The sequence below is a fragment of the Oxyura jamaicensis genome, chromosome 9 (assembly GCF_011077185.1).
Source record: "Oxyura jamaicensis isolate SHBP4307 breed ruddy duck chromosome 9, BPBGC_Ojam_1.0, whole genome shotgun sequence".
Lineage (NCBI taxonomy): Eukaryota > Metazoa > Chordata > Aves > Anseriformes > Anatidae > Oxyura > Oxyura jamaicensis.
In genome coordinates this window covers 6,334,161-6,353,216 of record NC_048901.1, presented here as the reverse complement: position 1 = coordinate 6,353,216, position 19,056 = coordinate 6,334,161, and the positions used below count along the sequence as shown (strand labels likewise).

Below are 19,056 nucleotides of genomic sequence, written 5' to 3'. Positions count from 1 at the left end.
ATCCAAATTAACACCTACTGAGAGAAAATAAAGCAATGAAAGTTAGCACAGACATGCCGTTTTAATACAGGGTTTGAAATACTTCTGAACATCTGAAATAATGAAATTGGAGACATCAAACCTGGCTCCATATCAAAAGCTGCTAAGGATTCAGTTCCAGAACACACCGAGTTGGGGGTGGGGGAAGGAAATGCAGCACAAACAACCCCAAACAAAACCCACACATGTTTTTGCAAAATAATTTGTGAGGAAGTTCTCAGGACAGACTTCAGATCAAATGCCTACTGTTAAAAAGAAATTGTATCTAATAACACTTCAGATTCAAGGACTTATTTATAACTGCACTTGTAATGAAGTCTGAACAGTTTAAGGAATTACTGCCCTTCATTTTTGCCAACAGTAGCTTGTGCTAGATGGCACTTTAAATGGCACCAACTTTCTGAACACCAGTTACTGAATCTCAGCTGACAAACAGTAACAAGAGTATTCAAATTCAACTGCAAGAACACAGATTGTAACATAAAGCACCCATGAACCCCAACAAAAAAACACATAGGTACAACACAGATCCATTATGTGCAGTTATTATAAAGACACAAGATAAAATGATTCACCATGGTCTCCTACTAAATTGCTCATTTTTAATCACAACTGTCCAGGCACTGGTAATATATCAAAAATAAAAAATCAAAAAGGTTCAAAGTAGTGTACAGTTTAGCACAGAAGGCAACATTTGAGTAGAAGCACATTATTTTAATTTGCTTTGAAATTTAAAGCAATCCAAACAAAAGAGTTAACTATATAAATACAGAGTAAATGCACATAGTTTACAGCCAACTACATGTATGCAAGAATAATAGCAAACCTCACATGAGCATGAAAGTACTCTGGAACTGTCATTTGTGAGTGTTTAGCTACGACTCCTGGGGCATAATTAAGTTCACATATGCAGGGTAGGCAGACTCTCTTAAATAGAGGAACTGAAAACTTAACTAAATCTTTACAGACAAAAGTTGAAAAAGGAGTACATTTACACCTAGGCACACTTCAGTGTTCAGCTTGTTTTCTGAATTTAAACAGTTTTAACAGGAAGCAACATTTACAGAGGCTCTCCAATATTTTGGATCTGGAAGTATTCTTTTCAAATGCTACAGTCTGAGGAATGTTATAAATGTAATTATAAGAACAAAAACATAACAGCAGAAGCTGTCATTAACAAACATCTCAATTAGAAAGGAAATAAATGGAGTGCGTTATGTAAACAGGGAACTAGATCGGTGCAATGTCAACATACTAGTGGACAGGCTGATGTTTCAGTTACAGTTAAAATAAACAAAAAGTCCATAAAACCCCAGTGTAAAACCACTTAAAACAACAGTCTAGCAGATGAGTAATTCAGACAAACAGCAGATCTATCAGTCACTTTAAAGGCTGGGCTCAGCCCCCTGCAACACACCACAACTCACCTGTCAGCACACAGCACTACAGGGACTGTTGGGCAATTAGAGGGGCAGTGAAATGTGACGGCACTCGCTGAAATCAACTTTTTCTGGCTTTCCAAACTCGAGCCACCATTGCCACATCACCCCCAGGATGCTACAGCAGTTGGGTGACAAGCAGCACAGTGTCACACACGCAGCCAGGCAGCCCCTTTTCCTTCCGAGCAATGCAGGCTCCACTGCCATCTTTGGGCTGGTTCTGCAAAGTGCAGGCTCAGTGCTTCCCAGATCTAACCTTTGGCTGAGTCAAAATTAGTAGCTTGTAAGGGTTTATCTAGGCATGGGAAATTGTGGAGAGAAACTAATTACTGAGGCTTGTTTCAAACATCAAAAAAAAAAAAATTGCCTCTTTAGCAGAGGGGAAAAAGTGACATAAATAAGCTACATTCAAATAAAAATTAAGATGACTAAGTTACAAGGAGGTTTAAATGCACCCCTTTTGTATTTAAGGATATTACTGAGTGTAGCATCTTCTTATTCCCTTTGAGCTTTTGGAATAAATATCAGGAAAACTATATAAATAATTTAAAGATCTTTGGGAAATATTTCAGAGGTAACTTTGTATGTACTGTACTTTAACAAAAAAGCCAAGAAACTTTGGGTTTATATTATATAAAGCAAGCCAAAAAACAACATCACCCCTGAAGGCAAAAACATTGCTTAAACCCTCATGAAAAAGGTGGAACCATAAGCTGATTGTCTAGTTTTAGCTGCTATCTCCCATACTCAATTGGCCTTGTCAACATTCTCTACTTCGACTTTTGTTTTGAAAGCAACTCCAGGGGCTGGATCTCACCCAGAGAAGGCACACAGGAGGTACCCAGTGAATTAATGGAGGAGATGTACATATAATCATGGGAGACTGTTTCCAATAAACAAAGGAGAGCAACTTGTATGAAGCCTAGGTTAATGCAAGGCTTCATGTCAGCTATATTCACAAACTCCACAGCTGAATGTTGTCTTGCCAAGTTCAAGTCTGTCTGTGACTAAATAACTTGGATAGCCTGAAGAGTAATCCACTTTCTGCAGACTTCACGCCACAATAAGGGGCTATTCCTGCACTTACTTTAGTTACCCGAATAATGGCATCACAGCAAGGCTTCATTCAGCTATGAATAATACTCCAGATTTTTCCTAGAAATCACTAGAAAAAGGTGCATTTTAGAGCACACATTTAAGCACTCCCTTCACGTCTTTAAATTGACCAAGTTGCAGATATATCATCGACCACAGTATTTGTCTTTAAAAAGGTAAAACATGATTTTCCAAGGACAAAGTCAGTACAGCCAAGCTTCCACTGCAAGGTCACTGCATGTGCTATAGGTGGCAAATAGTTACATGAAGTATGCAAAGTTTTGGCAGTATGGAGAACATGACAAGGATCAAAATAAAGGAAAGGGAATGAAAAAACAGACTGATTGCTCTGTAAGCTTCAAGTTTTCACATACAGCCTACAGAACTACTGCAGCGATCCTACAGACCTACAGCATAAAATGCTTTATCCTGCAGTTACATGGAAATGAAACCACATGCTTTGTATAAAACCAAACAGCATGTACTAACCACATTTTGACTATAGATAATCGATAAGAGGAAGAAAAGTCACAAGCCAGAAGGCCACAAAGTGCATAAGGAGTCATTTATAAGAAAGCCATTGCACACAATGCACAGTTTAAGTATACCGAAGCACCACACTGATAGAGTTGATAGCACAGTTCTGTCATACCAGTGTAGTGGCATTAATATGTAGAAAGCTATCACCCCCAAATTACAATGGCCATCTTCTTGATAAGGATCATGGATGCATATTGATAAATATTCTAGGTGCAGATAGAAGATTTCTGTTTGGAAACCTACACAAGTTCTTGTAACAGTAAACTTCTGGTTTTGACACCCCGACTGTATGATTGTAGAAAATGCTGTAAGTTATGACAGAATTAACTAGCTAAGCCTTGCTGCTGAATGCAACTCATGGTTTTGCAACTGGTTTATGGAACAAAAAATAATTCCTGAAAATTCAGACAATCTGGAGGACAAGGTTATACTGTCAACTGCTCTTCTGCACACAGGCTCAAGTTGGAAGAAGTGATACAACAATTATCAAGGGGAATACTTACAAAAAAAAATACATCTCATTTACTCTTTTCTCCATCATTCTGTACAGAGGCTGTCTGCACTGAAGAGATTTATCTCAGCTTCAACATTTTCTGCTTTCTGGTCACCCTAACCATGGTGATGCATGTTCCTCCCCTCTACACCAACATAGATACTGGTAAGCTAGGTCAGGCTTTGCCTGAAATTTTAGGATAAAACAGCTTGTTCTTAGGTAGCATTGAGCTATTTGAATAAATCCTGTCTTCACAAATGGTAGGCTGGACTAGATAAGATTTCCTATCACAGTAAGTATCCTTTACAAGGCTAAGTAGCAGCATTCAGCTACTACCATAGCTTTGCGAGTGACCTGACAAGTTGGCAATGAAAATCAATGATATAGAAGAGTGCTTCATAGGTCTCTTTCTTCTAAAAAGGAGGAAAATTTTCAGAAATTAAAAACAGTGATGCAGCAGAACTAGAAATCCACATACACCAATATTAAGAGATTGATTACCTGAAGAGCTCAGCAATCAGATCCTCTTTCACTAACCTAGAATACTGCTCAAACTTTTAAAAAAAAAAGCCAACAAGCATCACCTTTTTGAAGTGAAGAAATAATTCAATTCTGGGTCCCTGCGCCATATCCTATCTTGAGGTAGCAACACTGAAAACTTTACACACTGACTACTACCTCAGTCTCTATATGAAACTTCAGAGCAACCAAATGGAAATTTCAGGTATGGAAAGGTATGAAAGTATCATCTTCCCCATTCTTCCAACAGGTTACTGTGCAGTAAAACAGAACAAAAAAGGATGTAGTTGAGAGCAATCACTACGTGGGAATAAGGCTGCCCAAGAATGTTTTACACCCCCTCTCTCATCAGGTCTCTGAAGATTGAATAGCGTTGTCTAGATTAACAGATGAAAAGAAAGTAGCAATTCGGAATTAAGAGATGTATAAATGCATTCCCTAAGGGGCAGCTCCCATTTGCCACATTTCTGAGACCATACAATAAGGCAGCAAAATTATTCAGTTGCCCACAACCTTCTATTTTGTCCATAGCTGCATGTTCCTGATAACTTTCCTTTTGCCCACCGCATTTGGCATTGACATTCAATGGTCCACTTCAGTCTTTCAATCTTCCAGCTTCCTCTAGAAAGCCTTGACACGCTGCTATCCATCGAGCAAGTAGACTACCACTTCATACGTTGACATCATGATCGCTGTGTTTGGAATCTGTCTGATCAGATGTGTAGTTAAACCTCGGTAGAGGGATCCATACCCTTCTTCTCGTACAAGCAAAGATAGGGTCTGGAAGAAAGATCTGTATTTTGTTCCCTCTTCTCTTAGTCTTGTTCGTACAACCTCTGTATAAAGAAAACCACAAGTGATTATGTTTGCTGCTTACCTTTCTCAGCAATCAACTAGTAATTTTACATTAAAAAGCAACCATTCCCCTTCCTCAGGTTCTTAGTAACAGAAAAACTCTAAAAAAAAAAAAAAAAAACTAACAGAGTAGCGAAGCAGGTACATGTACGAGGAAATGAAGTTAAATGTTTACATATTCTCTGATATATCACTAAGCAAGAAGAGTTAATTTGCTCAGTTAAAATCCAGAAGAGAACTGTTTGGGCTTACGTTTTAACTTTGAAGTTGCCATGAATGAAGTACGCAATCTACCAAGCTTAATGTATACACAGCTACTTTGTTAGAAAAATCAAATGCCACTGAAAACCAAACTAGGCTGCCTATTTTCTTACAAGCCAGAAAGTTCTCTCTGTATTGGGTTGACACGGTCTTATCTCAACACATGAGCTTCTTCCATTGTGTTTTCTCCATGTCCTAAGTGTGGAGGAGTAAGACAGCAGTGTGGTGGTGGTTAGCTATCTACTGGTGCTAAACCACAGTCCGCTACTGAGTTAGGTGAAATGGCTGGCTATGTAGATTCCAAGTGAGAAAGTACCTTCTCCCTAAATGCTTTGGGCCATAGCCTGGCAATTCCCTTGGAAAAATAAACATTGACAAAAAATAGCCATGACTGGTATCCATTTTAAAATATTTTCATTTCTGAATACTATACTCATTTTGATTAGCTGAATGTGAAAAGCATTAGATAAAGAAACTGTTACTGAGGAAGCAAGCCAAAGTCTGCTACAAATCACTGGAAAAACTCCATTTGATCACGTTGATTCAGGATCTCAGCTACACAAGCCCCACTTACCATGGGGATATGCTATTGATGTTGCACAAGTTTTGGAAGTGGCAGCAGCCATCATCATTCCAACAAAGTCCGAAGCTTCTTTTGCCGATTCATCCTCACTGTCCATGGCAGAAGCAGTCTTACACTCCAGTAGTTTTCTCTTAATACTCTCATAAATAACAAAATGAATTACAGTCTCAGATATGCCTGCATAGGATGCTGACATTCCTCTGTAAAAGCCTTTAATACCATCCAATCGATAAACTTTTCGGACACATTCAAATGCACTCATTCGTTTTTCTCCACGATTCCTAAGAAGAAAAAAACAAGACATATCAAGATAGTGCCACTTGAGATTAGAAAATAATTAATCAGTTTTTCTTGAGTGACAAGAGGACTTAGGAAACATCTCACACTGATGCTAAGGGTCCCTAGGTTCAAATACTTATTGGAACACAGAATTTGGAAGTGAACATCCTAAAGACCTTCAGCACTGAACACAAGTAAAGTACTATATTGATTCCAAGCCAAATTTTTTATAGTATGATTAAAGAAAAATATTGTAGAGACAAATCAACCAGCTCTAGGCCTCCCAGTGTCTTATGGAACACTGGACTAAATTGCCTAAAAACAGACTCCCAAGCAAACTGTGTAAGTTAAGGGCTTCTTGAAGAAAAAAAAATACAATTTTCTTCTGCATAATGAGTGGATTCTCCCCTAAATTCTGCCTCAGGTAAACAGGTCCTAGAGCAATTACCCATCCCATTCTAGAATTGCATGTCTTGCAGTACAGCCTTCAGGATGAATGGGGTGAGAGGCACATAAACATGAAAGGAATAGAGAGGAACTAGGGTTCTACCAGGCCTCAGAGCATCAGAGGTATCAGCAAACAACTGGGACATCTGAAGAGGGCATGCCAACCAACACAACACAGGCAGCTTTTATTTGATTCAACTACGTCACAGCTGATGTCAAGGCATATGCTCATTAGACTTTGCAATATGCACACTGGACTTGAAGGACGTCAAAACATTTGTCCTCAGCCTCTTGCTATTTATTTTCTGATGTCAGAACGAACATCGAAAACCCAAGCAAAATTACATTAGACATTATCAACAAATATTTGGGTAAAGAAGATCTAATTCCCATTTTTAGCTTACTTACTGAATTGAGTTCTGCATACTGAAAGACGTAACACACTGTACACAACCATGCATGACCCTTATGACACTACATTAAATAAACTTCATTGCAGCAGGGAGCACAGGCACTTGAAACATACATGTTCTGCCAGCAGAGGTCTCCTGAGTGAGCAAGTTGCACAGATTAAAACAGCTAATAAGAATTTAAGAAGTTATGATAAATCACATGCATCCTGTCAAATCAGGACAGACAGTACGCAAGTAGAATAAAGCATCACTAGATGGCAGAATTTCAGTCCTGACGGCTTTAATCTGCAGTACCAAACCCTGAAGGAAGGTACCAGGCACTATTTTAAGTGGTCCATGTGTACACATAGCTGTGAATCAGAACGTGACTGAGCTAAGTGGCAGATGCTGTGGAGGGGTGGGCAGTGCTGCTGGTGGGACAGAACAGAGATGAAGAACAATTAGCAAGAGGAACAGCTGGACTTAGAAGCTGCAACTCCAAGAGCAGCCCAATCTCTATGTCTCCCGTACACCTGGACAGGTAAACCTGCCTTACCTTTCTTACAGGACTGCTGCAAGAAATTGTTCTGATGTGTAAGAGACCTAGCATTGCCTCAAAGCCTAAAACAATTTCACTGAAAACAAAACATGCTTTCGCCCCATTTTTACTGGGACCAGCAGGAGTTTTGAAGAGAACCTCAGCATAAACAAGACGAGGTGAGTATAACCATAGAACCCATTAGGTTGGAAAAGACCCCCAAGATCATCTAGTCCAACCTTTAAATAATCATACAGGCCAAGCGTTTTATGCTTCTAAAAATTGAACTAAAAGAGCTGAAAACACAGTGCGCGTTAGATTAGCTTGTACAACTGCAGTGTTCTACACTTTGATTTCCTTCTTCTAGAAGGAAGCTCCCATGTGAGCAACAGGTTTGTTACTACATACAGAAATAATGTGCACCAGTTTAGTTTGAAAGCAATACAAAAACATGCGAAGGTTTGAACTGTAGGCTCTACAGTAGGAAGAGCTCGCAATAATCTATTTCAATGACATTTTGATGCCCAGATACTCCTTAGGGTACACATTGTCACAACTAAGATTTGGGAGAACACCACTGCATTAAAACAGTTACAAGAACTGCACATCTAAGGTTGTTACAAGTAGATCAGAAATTACCACTTGTGACAGACACCTATGCCCCAAAACAAGTGCTATCACACAGTATGCTGGCACAGACTATAGCAGAAGCACTTTAAAAGAACAATCAAGGTTATAGTTTTAAACCATTTATTAGGGCTTAGGGTTGGTGTATTTCAACCCTCTTTACATTAATTAGTACATTCTGCCCCAGCAACGTTCAGAGGTTTTTCTGTTTTGTTTCTTTGTTTTTAAGGAAGGAATTCAGTTGATTTCACTGTGTTTGTATTTTTTTAATTCTATTAATTATTTTTAGTAATCTCTTAAACAAAAGTGTAAGACTAGTGTTGCCTACGCTTTGAAGTTACAATTCTCCCCCAGAAATGAATCTCATTTGATGTCACTCAGAACTGACATCAGTTTGGTAGGTTGTTTTGGTTTTGTTTTTCCTTTGAAAAATTATCACTGAGCAATGTTATTTTCTGAAACAATGCTTTCACGCTTTGCAACCAGAAACAGATAAGCTACAAAGTTTTGTGGCTTATTAATGGATTTAGTATGGCTGCAAAAAGAATTGGATATTGCACTCTTTTACAGCAAGTCTATAAAATGAACAGGACGGTTGCATTTAGACATTTGCATCTCATCAGTCTCCCCCTAGTTTTAAATAGATGACAACAGAGGTCAATCTTCCTCTCCATTTACATAATTACTAATTACTACTTTTTTAGTAGTAATTTACTACTAAATTACTACTTTTTTACTTTTGGGATCACTACTTTTTTACTTTTTTTTTTTCACATTTACTTTTTTTACTTTTGTGATCACTACTTGTTTATGGAGATTACTACTTTTTTAGTAGTAATTTACATAATTACTACTACTTCATTACAAGTATTGTACCAACAAACACTTCGTGCAATCCATTTTTGTAATAAATTCAGACAACTTCTATTGACTGTTCCACGTTAGGGCAATTCCCGTGTTTGGATCAATGAAAGCAGGCTTCTGCTTTTTATAGACTAGAGCTCGCTATATGTGAAAAACTACAAGCAAAATGGGGTTCCATCATTTTAGTAAACTTTCACTAAAATACTTAAATTCTGATTTAAAACACTTAAATTCTTATTTCAGGAACTTTTAGCTCAACAACTAACAACAAAAAGACTGCATTACTGAAGGGAAATGTAAGCATATGTTGGTAGAACGTAAGACTGTTAACTAACAGTCTTACTTAGTTGGTTGAACGTAAGACTGTTGATTCATTCCAAATTTGTTGGCCAGTGCACTACAGTGCCTCAAGCATGCCTTAGAACAGAGAGATTAATAAAGAAAAATGATTCTAACGACAAGCCTAACTTGTAGATAGATCAGTACTAACTTCTTAATTCAAAGTTTTGGATATTGAAAGAATCGATCCAAATACTTTGGCTCAGAACACTTATGCAAAGTTTAAATCTAACAGCAGTGAGATTTCCAGTTGTCACCAGTAGATTCTTACCTTGCATCAAGCTGTAATCGTGTCTTTACTAGCCAAATGGGATTGGTTGTTGTGATTGCAGTAAAACCTAATATTTAAAAAAGAAAAAGTTAGATGTGATAGTATCATAAAGGCAACTGCAGCTAAGTTTGAAACACACACAGAAAGGTAGGATGCAAAAACTCGGACTATACTGATTTTTAGGAAGTACTCACTGTAGCCTTTTACCAACATTTTATGAACCCATACAGCTAATAATCATCTAGCTTTTTAAAATTTCACATTAAGATCTAAAATTTACTCTTAGCAAGAGATTCCCCATATATAAAATAAGCCCAATTACGTATATTTCTGTCTATATAATCATACCAACCCTTTTTTTTTTGACAGTGCAGATAAACAAAGCTAGCTAGACTAATAGCCAATCAATTTGGAAAATATTTCAGTACAAACAGGTTGCAGATACAGCTACAGCAATTTAATATAACATAAACCATTGCGTCAATTTAATTTGCTACCTGAAATACAATCCGAGTTTAAAAGCATGCAAACTGAATAAATACTACTTTTGGTGCAGTTAAAAGGCGTGTGTTACTGTCAGTTAAGAGACCTTTAATACTGAACTAGAAAGAGCAGTTAAATTTAACAGCTAATATTTTATTTAGTATTCAAAGCAGAGATTGTTGGTTGGCCCAGGAACACTTTTACAAGCGTATGAGTGTTTAAATTGTTAAAGTAAATAGTATGACTAACTATCCAGACAGACAGCAACTATTCAGGCTTGCATCAGGACTATGGATTAAAGCTTTGATTTTCAGTCCACTGAAGAAAAGGAAAAGAAAGAAGGAAACAAATTAAAAAAAAAAAAAAAAGAAAGAAAGAAAGAAAGAAAAGAAGTAAGAATCATTCTTACTTCTGCACAACCGTGGAGAGAAAAAGAGCAGAGTGAAAGGCAGCTCTGAAAAAAATCAAAATGAAAAAACATCTCGAGTCGTAATACCACACGTGCACCATTAATGAGGTGACATGTCTGCAGGAGAGGAAAGGAAAAGGGAAGAGCTGGAACATGGCCAGGCAAAAGATGATAAATTTAGACACTTGCTATCTAAGTGACACACAGCACTGGTATATCACTACAGAGACATGCTGCCCTCCTGCGAGGGAAGGGACAGGGCTTGCCGGAAAGCAACGAGGAGTTATCTCGTTCAGTGCATATCAGGTGCACGATGCTTATACAACGAACAGGCTATTGATAAGCTTGTTTATGGAGATCATTAACAGCTTACATAAATATATATATTTAGCAGAACTGCTTGCATACCAGTTATTTTTGTTTAATCATAATCTATGTTTACATTGCACACAAATGACTGCAATACTCTGAGAAATGCCAGGGGATCTTAACTGTTGTAAGGTTTGTTCTGCCCTCCCCACCCCCAAGCCTTAAATAGGTCACTAGGATTTTCAGTTACGGTTCTCCAGACAAACTGAGGTTTAGCAGGTACTACGATTTAGCTATACTTCTGTGCCAAAACAGCAAAAACACCTTAGGGATTTCAGTTTAATCTTTTGATTAGATAGATTTTTAAACTGACTCAAACCTCTTAACTAAAAAACTTCCTGTGAACACATTGGGCAGATCATAAAGGTTTGGGGTTGTTTTTTGATACACTACTTATTTTTTCTATGTCTAGGTAAATAAATAGCTCTTCATACGATGGAATGAAATCCTAACAAGCCAAAAGTGTTTTTATTCCTGCATTTCACACAGTCAAATTATTAACTCAAAGCATCAGGGACCTACTCTGCTTTAACAAGGCATTGGGTGTTTTTAAAACATATCTGCAAAAAAGGTTCTGCAATTCAACTAGTCTGAGCCCTTCTGACCTGTCTAAGGGTTTATGGTATAGGAATTCCACTGAACTAAATTGAACCTGTACACTTTATATTCTCATATACTAGCACTAGCAAAGCTTTAATTTTCTTACCTTAAAATCAGAATCTTTCCACATCTACAGTGCATGAAAGGCACTAGAAATGAACATGATTGAAACAAAGGCTTTGAAATAAGGTAGCAAAAAAAACAACTCAATTCCCCTACAAGCACACGTATTCCAGAAAAGGTTTCTCTCAAAAAAGACAAGATCGGTTCTAAAGTGCCTCCTAGCTCTTAGAGAGTGTTTAATGAGTCAAACAAGATCAAAATGTTTTTCTTCTTATTTATCTAGAGTTACATGCTCTGAAATTTTTTTTACTGCTAGCTGTACTTGGCAGTGTTATCTGCTGGGCCCTTTCTCTTTCCTATCCAAGTCAGAGAACTGTTCTCTGAGGATGCTAAATCTGTAATAGGAAACAGAGGTGAAATCAGAGGCGCTGTCCAAGAGGCAACATCTGCCTGCAGCAGCAGCCTGATATTTCTGAGAAGAGTATTTTGGAAACTGCCAGCGAAAAGTGGTTGGCACCGGTTGGCCTATTCTGTCCAAACTTCCTCTCCCTAGGTTGCTCTAAGCATTATTTAAGCATAGCACTCCTAACAGTAGGCTCAGACAGACACTTAGCAACAGGCATTCTTCCCCCCAGGGCTGCCATAAGCCTTAGTAGCAGGACAGCTTGTATCAAAGCTTTCAAATCAAAGAGCCTTCAATAATTCAGGTTTCAAGATGAAACAACTACAGCTCAGTTCTTCTAGGTAATGTAGTAAATATCCAGTGCAAGAAGAAAACTAAAGAGTTGAGTGATGCTGACCTCAAGGAAGAGGCTCCAAAACAAGAAATATCTGTAATCTGGGGATCTTTGATAAGATAAGCTTTTCTTTTTAAATACAGTAAGTGTATAGCAAAAGTACTAGTTAAAACAAAGGTGGAGGGCTTTCAACAACTATTAAGCTCTATCGTTTCCTTTTTATTCCTCCTTTTTATTCCTCCTTTTTTTGAGTCTTAAAACTGAACTTCATAATGCTTTACAATGCCTATCAACGTGTTGTATCCTCAGGAGATTAAGATTCCAGATTAATTTTAAAATCAATCTGGCAATACAAGAAACTCCTGCATTGTTCATGTTTGAGTTTGTTCTATGAAATTATATCCAAACTTCAGACAGAAAATATCATAACTTACTTTTTAGAGCTATATGAGCTAATGACAGGTAAGATCCCAGGTATTCCTATGATGCACCATATTTCAGAAGTTAAGTTTTTTTTTGATCTGTAAGCCAATGTAATTGATAGACGCATGTGAATATGGAATGCTGAATTGGAAATCCAAAGTAGTAAAATAAAAACAAACCAGAAGAGAAAAGAGAAAGAGACAGAAAGGAGATTGTATGCATATTAAAAACAAAAAAGAAAAAGAAAAAAAGAGGTATTTGAAATAACGTGACAACAAAGAATATCAGCTGCAGCATTTTAAAGGCAGCTCTGGGACACCAAAAAAAAAAAAAAAAAAAAAAAAAAAAAAACCTTGTTTAACTCAGCAAGGGACTTGGAATTAGCCAACAGAGCTAAGTAAAAGTAGCAGCCATCAGTGAAAGGTATTTTCCACCTTCCCCTGAACTGCACAGACAAAGTTAACTCTTTACAGAGTTCAGGAGACGTGATGTCTTTGCACAATGCACATAATGTGAACTCAAGATAATGAAAGTGAATTCCCCTTATTTTGTTTATTCAATAGATATTACAAACCCAAGGTGTGGTTCTTACACTAGAGGCTGCAAGAGACGCTCAGTTCAGTACTCACGAGGTTTAAGTTAGTCCATATTTCTGCAGGAAGTGACCTGCGGATGGGGAGCATGAGATGACACGATCTCACTCTTTTCACGGGAGAAATGTACAGTAAATGCCTAAAATAGACACAGGCTTTTCTGTATCATAACAACAAGCAGTGACCTCATCAGACACATGTGTACAAATCGAATCCCATTGGAAGGATTTGTGAATTAGTTATTGTGAGATCTAACTTTTTTTCAGGTAAAAGTTTAGGAAAAAAGCAAGAAAAATAATCAGAACAGGCCACAGATATTAAAATAGTTGTGTAAAATGCACTGAGTACTGAAATTTCTGCTCATTTGCAGCAGTTCAATTTTACATCTCCAAATACTTACCTATATATGAGATTTACAAGTGAGCCCTCCTCCTTTCCCACTCCCTCCCAAATATCTTTCAAAAAAAGTAAAGTTGTCTTAGGACTGAAAAAAATAGATAGATGCCTTATGAAATCAAACTTCCTAATGTCAATAATCAGTGAATTAAATGTGTGTTCTATTTGGCATTTTAGTAACTGTGTGTATACTAAAAGGCTATAAAAAGTATGTGACCTTTATAGCTAATAAAGTGGTCCCAAATTTAAAAAAAAGTCTACGCTTGGGTTGGTTTGATAGTAGAGTTCCAAAAAAAGCAGCAATAGTATAGTAGTATAAAGTGCTTTTGCAGCAGATTTGCATCTGCATTGTCTGAATGATGCTATAAATCATCAAAAGGCAATTCAGAAAGCCAAACAAGAAATCAACATCTCATCCAGTTCTCTACGTAAGTTTTTATTCTCTGTTGTGGTAAGAAAGGTTGAGTAGGTACAATGAGAAGGCAGAGTTTGCAGTGAATCTGAGAATTTAGCCTAAGTTTGGAATGTAGAGAGAAACCATCTTCACACGAGCAAACATTTATTCTTGTAGTATGCTTTGAATCTATTCACTGTGCAAGCGTGCAAGAATCGTGATAAACCAGGTGGTAAGCAAAAAGGATTGCTGAGTATTCCTTCATGGGGATACATAGGTATTTTAGGAATTATGGGGATGTGAACAATATGCTGGAAGCTAGCACACAGCAAAAGGAAAACAATTCCTAACCGCATAAGGCATCAGTTTATTACTATGTAGCATAATTCGTCCTCCTTCAGATAAAACAAACTTACTAAAGAAGTGTTAATAAAACTAAAAATGTGTATTTTATCTTGAGAAGGAAGAATCAGGCCTAAAAACCAAAAAGGCTTAAAATACTGTACCTCAGTTTCTTGCACCCAAAAATGCTGTGAGCATAAATAAATCCTTATTTAATACAGCATCAGTCTAGCCTGGGATACTTATGGATTATGATACATGTAAACAGTATTTAAAGTTGTCCGAAGTTCACTATTTAGAGTACTTTCATATATTCATGAGATAAAGCCATGGATAACTTTGTTTTGTTTGTTGTTGTTGTGTTTTTTTTTTTTAATTACGTTTTTGCATCACTGTATTTTGCAACCTACAAGAAAAACTTCATAAATGTAAACATCATCTCATGCTCATTAGGTATCAGAAGCCTTTGTGTGACAGGTCTATCCAAACAAAAAAAATAAATAAATCCCTTATTTAACACTCGTACTCAATTCCTTACTGAAACCCATGGCAGCTGCAAAAGAAAAAACCAATACTGATTATTTTTGCTAGTTGTTGCAAGTTTATCCACCTCGCCAGTTTTGAAATCTTAATATCCAAAACATGTTATGGTGATGTTGTGTTAACCTGTTTAAGTCAACCAATTAAGAATTCCCATTTGATCTTGCCCCTGTTCTTTTGCCATTTCCTTGAGATGTTTTGCATCACAGAGCAATACAAACCTTGCAGGTAAAACTTAACAGCTGCTTTAAGTGCATTTCTGAAATATATTAGAATTGCAAAAACATGGTTAGCATGTTCCCAAGAAAGCACTGTTAACTACAGTCCATGTATATCAGAATACTGCCAGTGCTGGATATCAAGAAATTGTTTGTCAAAGAACCTTCTTCTACAGGTTATGCAGAGAATGCCTGGAACATACAGTGCCAAGCTGGTCACAAAAAAAGCAAACAACAAAAAAAATCCATGATCTGTAGTGTGAACCTACCCTGTGCCCTCAGTTTCATCAGCTACATGGTTTAGCAATACAACTGCAGAACTAGGTAAGTGTGAGAAAAGTAACAGTCACAGAAGTGTTCAATATGAAAGCTGGTATAGAAATGTAAAAAAGGCAAACAGCAGTTAAGGTAAAATAGATTTACCCCAGTCTCCAGAAGTTGTAAGTGCTAATGCGTAATACCAACCTTCTGAAAGGGAAGCAAGTCAGTAAGCAGATACAGAATTCCTGGACAAGCTACATTCTGCATCTGCAAGTGCTTGGGAAAAGCCACTACACCGTGTCTCCATAAAAATTATTTTTATGATCGAAGCAGGACAGTAACTTGAAAAATAAGGAACACTGAAACGTCATTTCTCTGCAGCAATGCACAAGTCATACAATTTGTCTTCAACTGAGGATACACTTCATTTTCTTCCCTATTGCCCATACGTTCCCCCTCCCCCCATGTTTCATTTTTATGTTTTCTCCTATTGCTGAAGACAAAAAAAATAATTATATAATTAGGGTTTCTGAAGAGATTAGTTCATTAGGATGAACTTTTCATGAAACCCCTTCCAGCTCATTCCCCATGCTGCTCACCTACAAACAGAACACACGCTGGCAGGTGATAAAAATGCTGTTTCTTTGAGCACCCTAATTTGCCCATTTAAGATAAAATAGCTGTCCTTATGTCTGTAAGCTGGAAGGTTAAATACAGCCATCACATTTATCCTGTGATGGAGATAAGCATTAGTGTGTTATTTAACTAAAAAGCTACTGCCATTTAAATTTACTATGCTATATAACCATTTCTTTGTACCAGATTATTAGCAAGTATTCAACAGGAAAGTTACCCTACTCATCTTGCTGACATCACCTTTGACAGTCCATTCTAGATTGATTGCAAAATTTGACATGAATTATAAGGCTTGAGAGGCTATCGTCAGAATTCATCTGTGAAACATCTACGGCCTATACCAAAAAAATAAAAACTTTAAAAGATTTGTTTCTATGTAGGAAAGACAGACAACAGATTGTTGGCAGCTCATTTTGGTTATCCCAGGACGAGTCCTTTACCAGAAACCAGCTCAGTTGCCTTTAATTCCCCTTATTAACAATCCCAAAGCACAGAACACACAAATCAAGCAACAAATAGTGGCAATTGCTGTAATATAACAAAGTTACGCTGCAGATTAAAGTAGGAATTCATTTCCAGACTTGAAAATATATGAATATGATGGAAATCTGCTCTTCTATGGCACTTGAGTGGTTGAGCAAACTTCACTTAGACCAATGTGAGCAAAGGACTGGGGGGGGAGGAGGGGGCTGTTACAGTTACACAAATACCTGCAGGTATATCTCAGAAAGGCAAAAACAAGTCAGACATACAAAGCTGTAACAGAAAAAGTGAGGGTAAAAATAGATTCCAATCTATTTAGCCAGAGTTCAGTGCACACTGTTGTTTATAGCTTGCAGAGCAGATAGTTACTGTGTTTAAAGCACTCATTTTTCATTTCACAAATTTACAATTGAGGAAGCAGGCATGCAAGTTTTCCTGGAAAATGCTATTCACACACTCAGTTATAGACTTTAATTAACACCAAGTGCAAAGTTTCATGCACACGATCTCCAGGTGGCTTGTTTAACCAGAGGCCAAAAAAGGTAATCATTGCAGAAAGAAGTCATTCAACCACTGAACACTTGGTTTTATTTTTTCTACATTTACTGCCACCTCTCATTTGTCAGTAGGATCTAGAATGAAGAAGCTAAAAAGCTACAGATCCTTACCTGCCACACCAGCTGAAATCATGTGTACCTGGGTAGAATCTGGATTGAAAATATTGTTCAACTTTTCCTTGCAGTTTGAGTAAGCAGCAAAATATATCGCTCTAAAATTAGAACAAGATCTGAGTTATGCTGTGTTTTATGCGTTGATGCCCTTACTAGCAGTGCCACTAACTTCACGAACTCAAGATTATCTTCTTTCAAGCCTTATTCCTTAAGTAAAAAAACACTCGAGGTATAATTCCTGCAAAGCATTGGGACTGTTCTAGTACTGAAGAAAATGTGCACACACTACGTTATTTCTTACACAACAGCTCCAGTTAACACTCAGCGAGGGGAAGAATATATAATTATAAATACAGCAACAGTTTCTGTGACACTGGGAAGTTTAGCCCAGAAAGCAAAACACTGCTGAACTGAGAACTGAAGTTACATTGTTTGGTATTTCTTTAACAGATTTGTCCTAACAGCATAAACTCCTTTCAACAACATTACAATTTGAGGAGAAATAGAAAATACATAGGATTTGTTTATTTAAAAGGAACATTAAATATTTATAACTACATTTATATTTTAAAAGCTTCAGCAACTGTGAAGATGGGAACCACATTTTCTTTCTATAGTTCTGTATTTTGAATGGGCACTTGGTATGTTTTTTCCCCCTGAATACATCACATCGAAAATATTTCTCAACTTGTACTGCATTCAAGTTTGTAATCTGGTATCGAGACAAAGCTAGGCAAAAAAGTTAGCATGTCAGTGCAATACTATGAAGATACTTGTTTTCATTCATTGGAGCCATAACATTGATTTAAGTACACCAAAATTACGTTTTGAATTTGTAACTTTTTCTCAACAACTTAGACACCTCTCTACAAAAGGAAAAAAAAAAAATCCAAGTTATCATGAACAGACCATTAACCTCATTAGCTGTACAAACATGTTTTTCTTTATTATAAAAAATGATAAAGTGTTTGCTCAATGGCTGTAATTTCTAAAATGGAATCTGAACCCAGTTAAGTATACTGGATGTGTTATGAAACATGCTTCTCTACAGCTTATTTAAACAAACACCTGCTGTTAAGTCCACTTAGCTAGTACCAAATTGAAATGAAGTACAGGATGAAAACAGTGTGCCAGAGGGCAAGGCAGATGTGCTTATTTATAAGGGATTACAGCAAGTAGATGTTTTTAGTATGAACACTGAAAAAAAACAAGCTATTTTATGTGAGGGAAGATGGGAAAGGAAACTAAACAAAATTTACTGAAATTTACTGAAAAGTCTGTTTGACTGATGGGTTGTTATTGGTTTGTTCTGCAATTGAGGATTTTTTCATTGAGGGTAATCACTTCCACAATGGAATTCAGTGGTGCATACGAATGATCATGAGTTAAGAATGATTGTTGCAATACATCTTTTAAGTCTCTTCACAAAGGAAAAAGAAAAGTTAGCATGTTTATGGAAAAAAAAAAAAAGTGCTAAATTCCAGGAACTTACTTTCCCTGAATGACGATGCAGAGATCATCAATGGGACTTCATGGGTTGATAAATTAGATGTAAAAAGTGCTTTTTTTTGTGCAGGAGGATAAAGTGAGAGCTGGCAGAACAAGACTGCGGTCCACACGTGGTGGGTATCTGCATGCTATTAGTGCAGGGTGAATACAGTTTTAGGTACTAAAGATACAAACTACAATCATGCCTTGCTTTATTATAGAAGGAGAACACAGAACATAACTGAAGAGATTAAAGGGACAGGAAGAGAGAATTTCCTAGCAATGGCAACAGTTGGAATCAGAGAAAGCATCCATAATGAACATTTAGAACCAGACTGGACTACCAAGCAGAAGTGCACTGTTCAGTTT

The 19,056-nt window shown here is 37.1% G+C and overlaps 1 protein-coding gene across 2 annotated transcripts in view; it reads right to left on the bottom strand.

Annotated features, from left to right (window-relative positions):
• Positions 1-609: 609 nt before the first annotated feature.
• SLC25A36 (solute carrier family 25 member 36) overlaps positions 610-19,056 on the bottom strand; it is a 33,386-nt gene continuing 14,939 nt past the window's right edge. Inside the window, exons 4-8 of one of the 2 annotated variants that reach the window (XM_035334284.1) lie at positions 17,197-17,297; positions 10,474-10,518; positions 9,582-9,648; positions 5,816-6,105; positions 610-4,961 (exon numbers count right to left, since the gene is read on the bottom strand). In XM_035334284.1, the coding sequence (XP_035190175.1) occupies positions 4,768-4,961; positions 5,816-6,105; positions 9,582-9,648; positions 10,474-10,518; positions 17,197-17,297 (697 nt within the window). In that variant the 3' untranslated portion in view covers positions 610-4,767. The remainder of the gene's footprint in view (positions 4,962-5,815; positions 6,106-9,581; positions 9,649-10,473; positions 10,519-17,196; positions 17,298-19,056) is intronic. The other variant, XM_035334285.1, reaches the window with a different exon arrangement.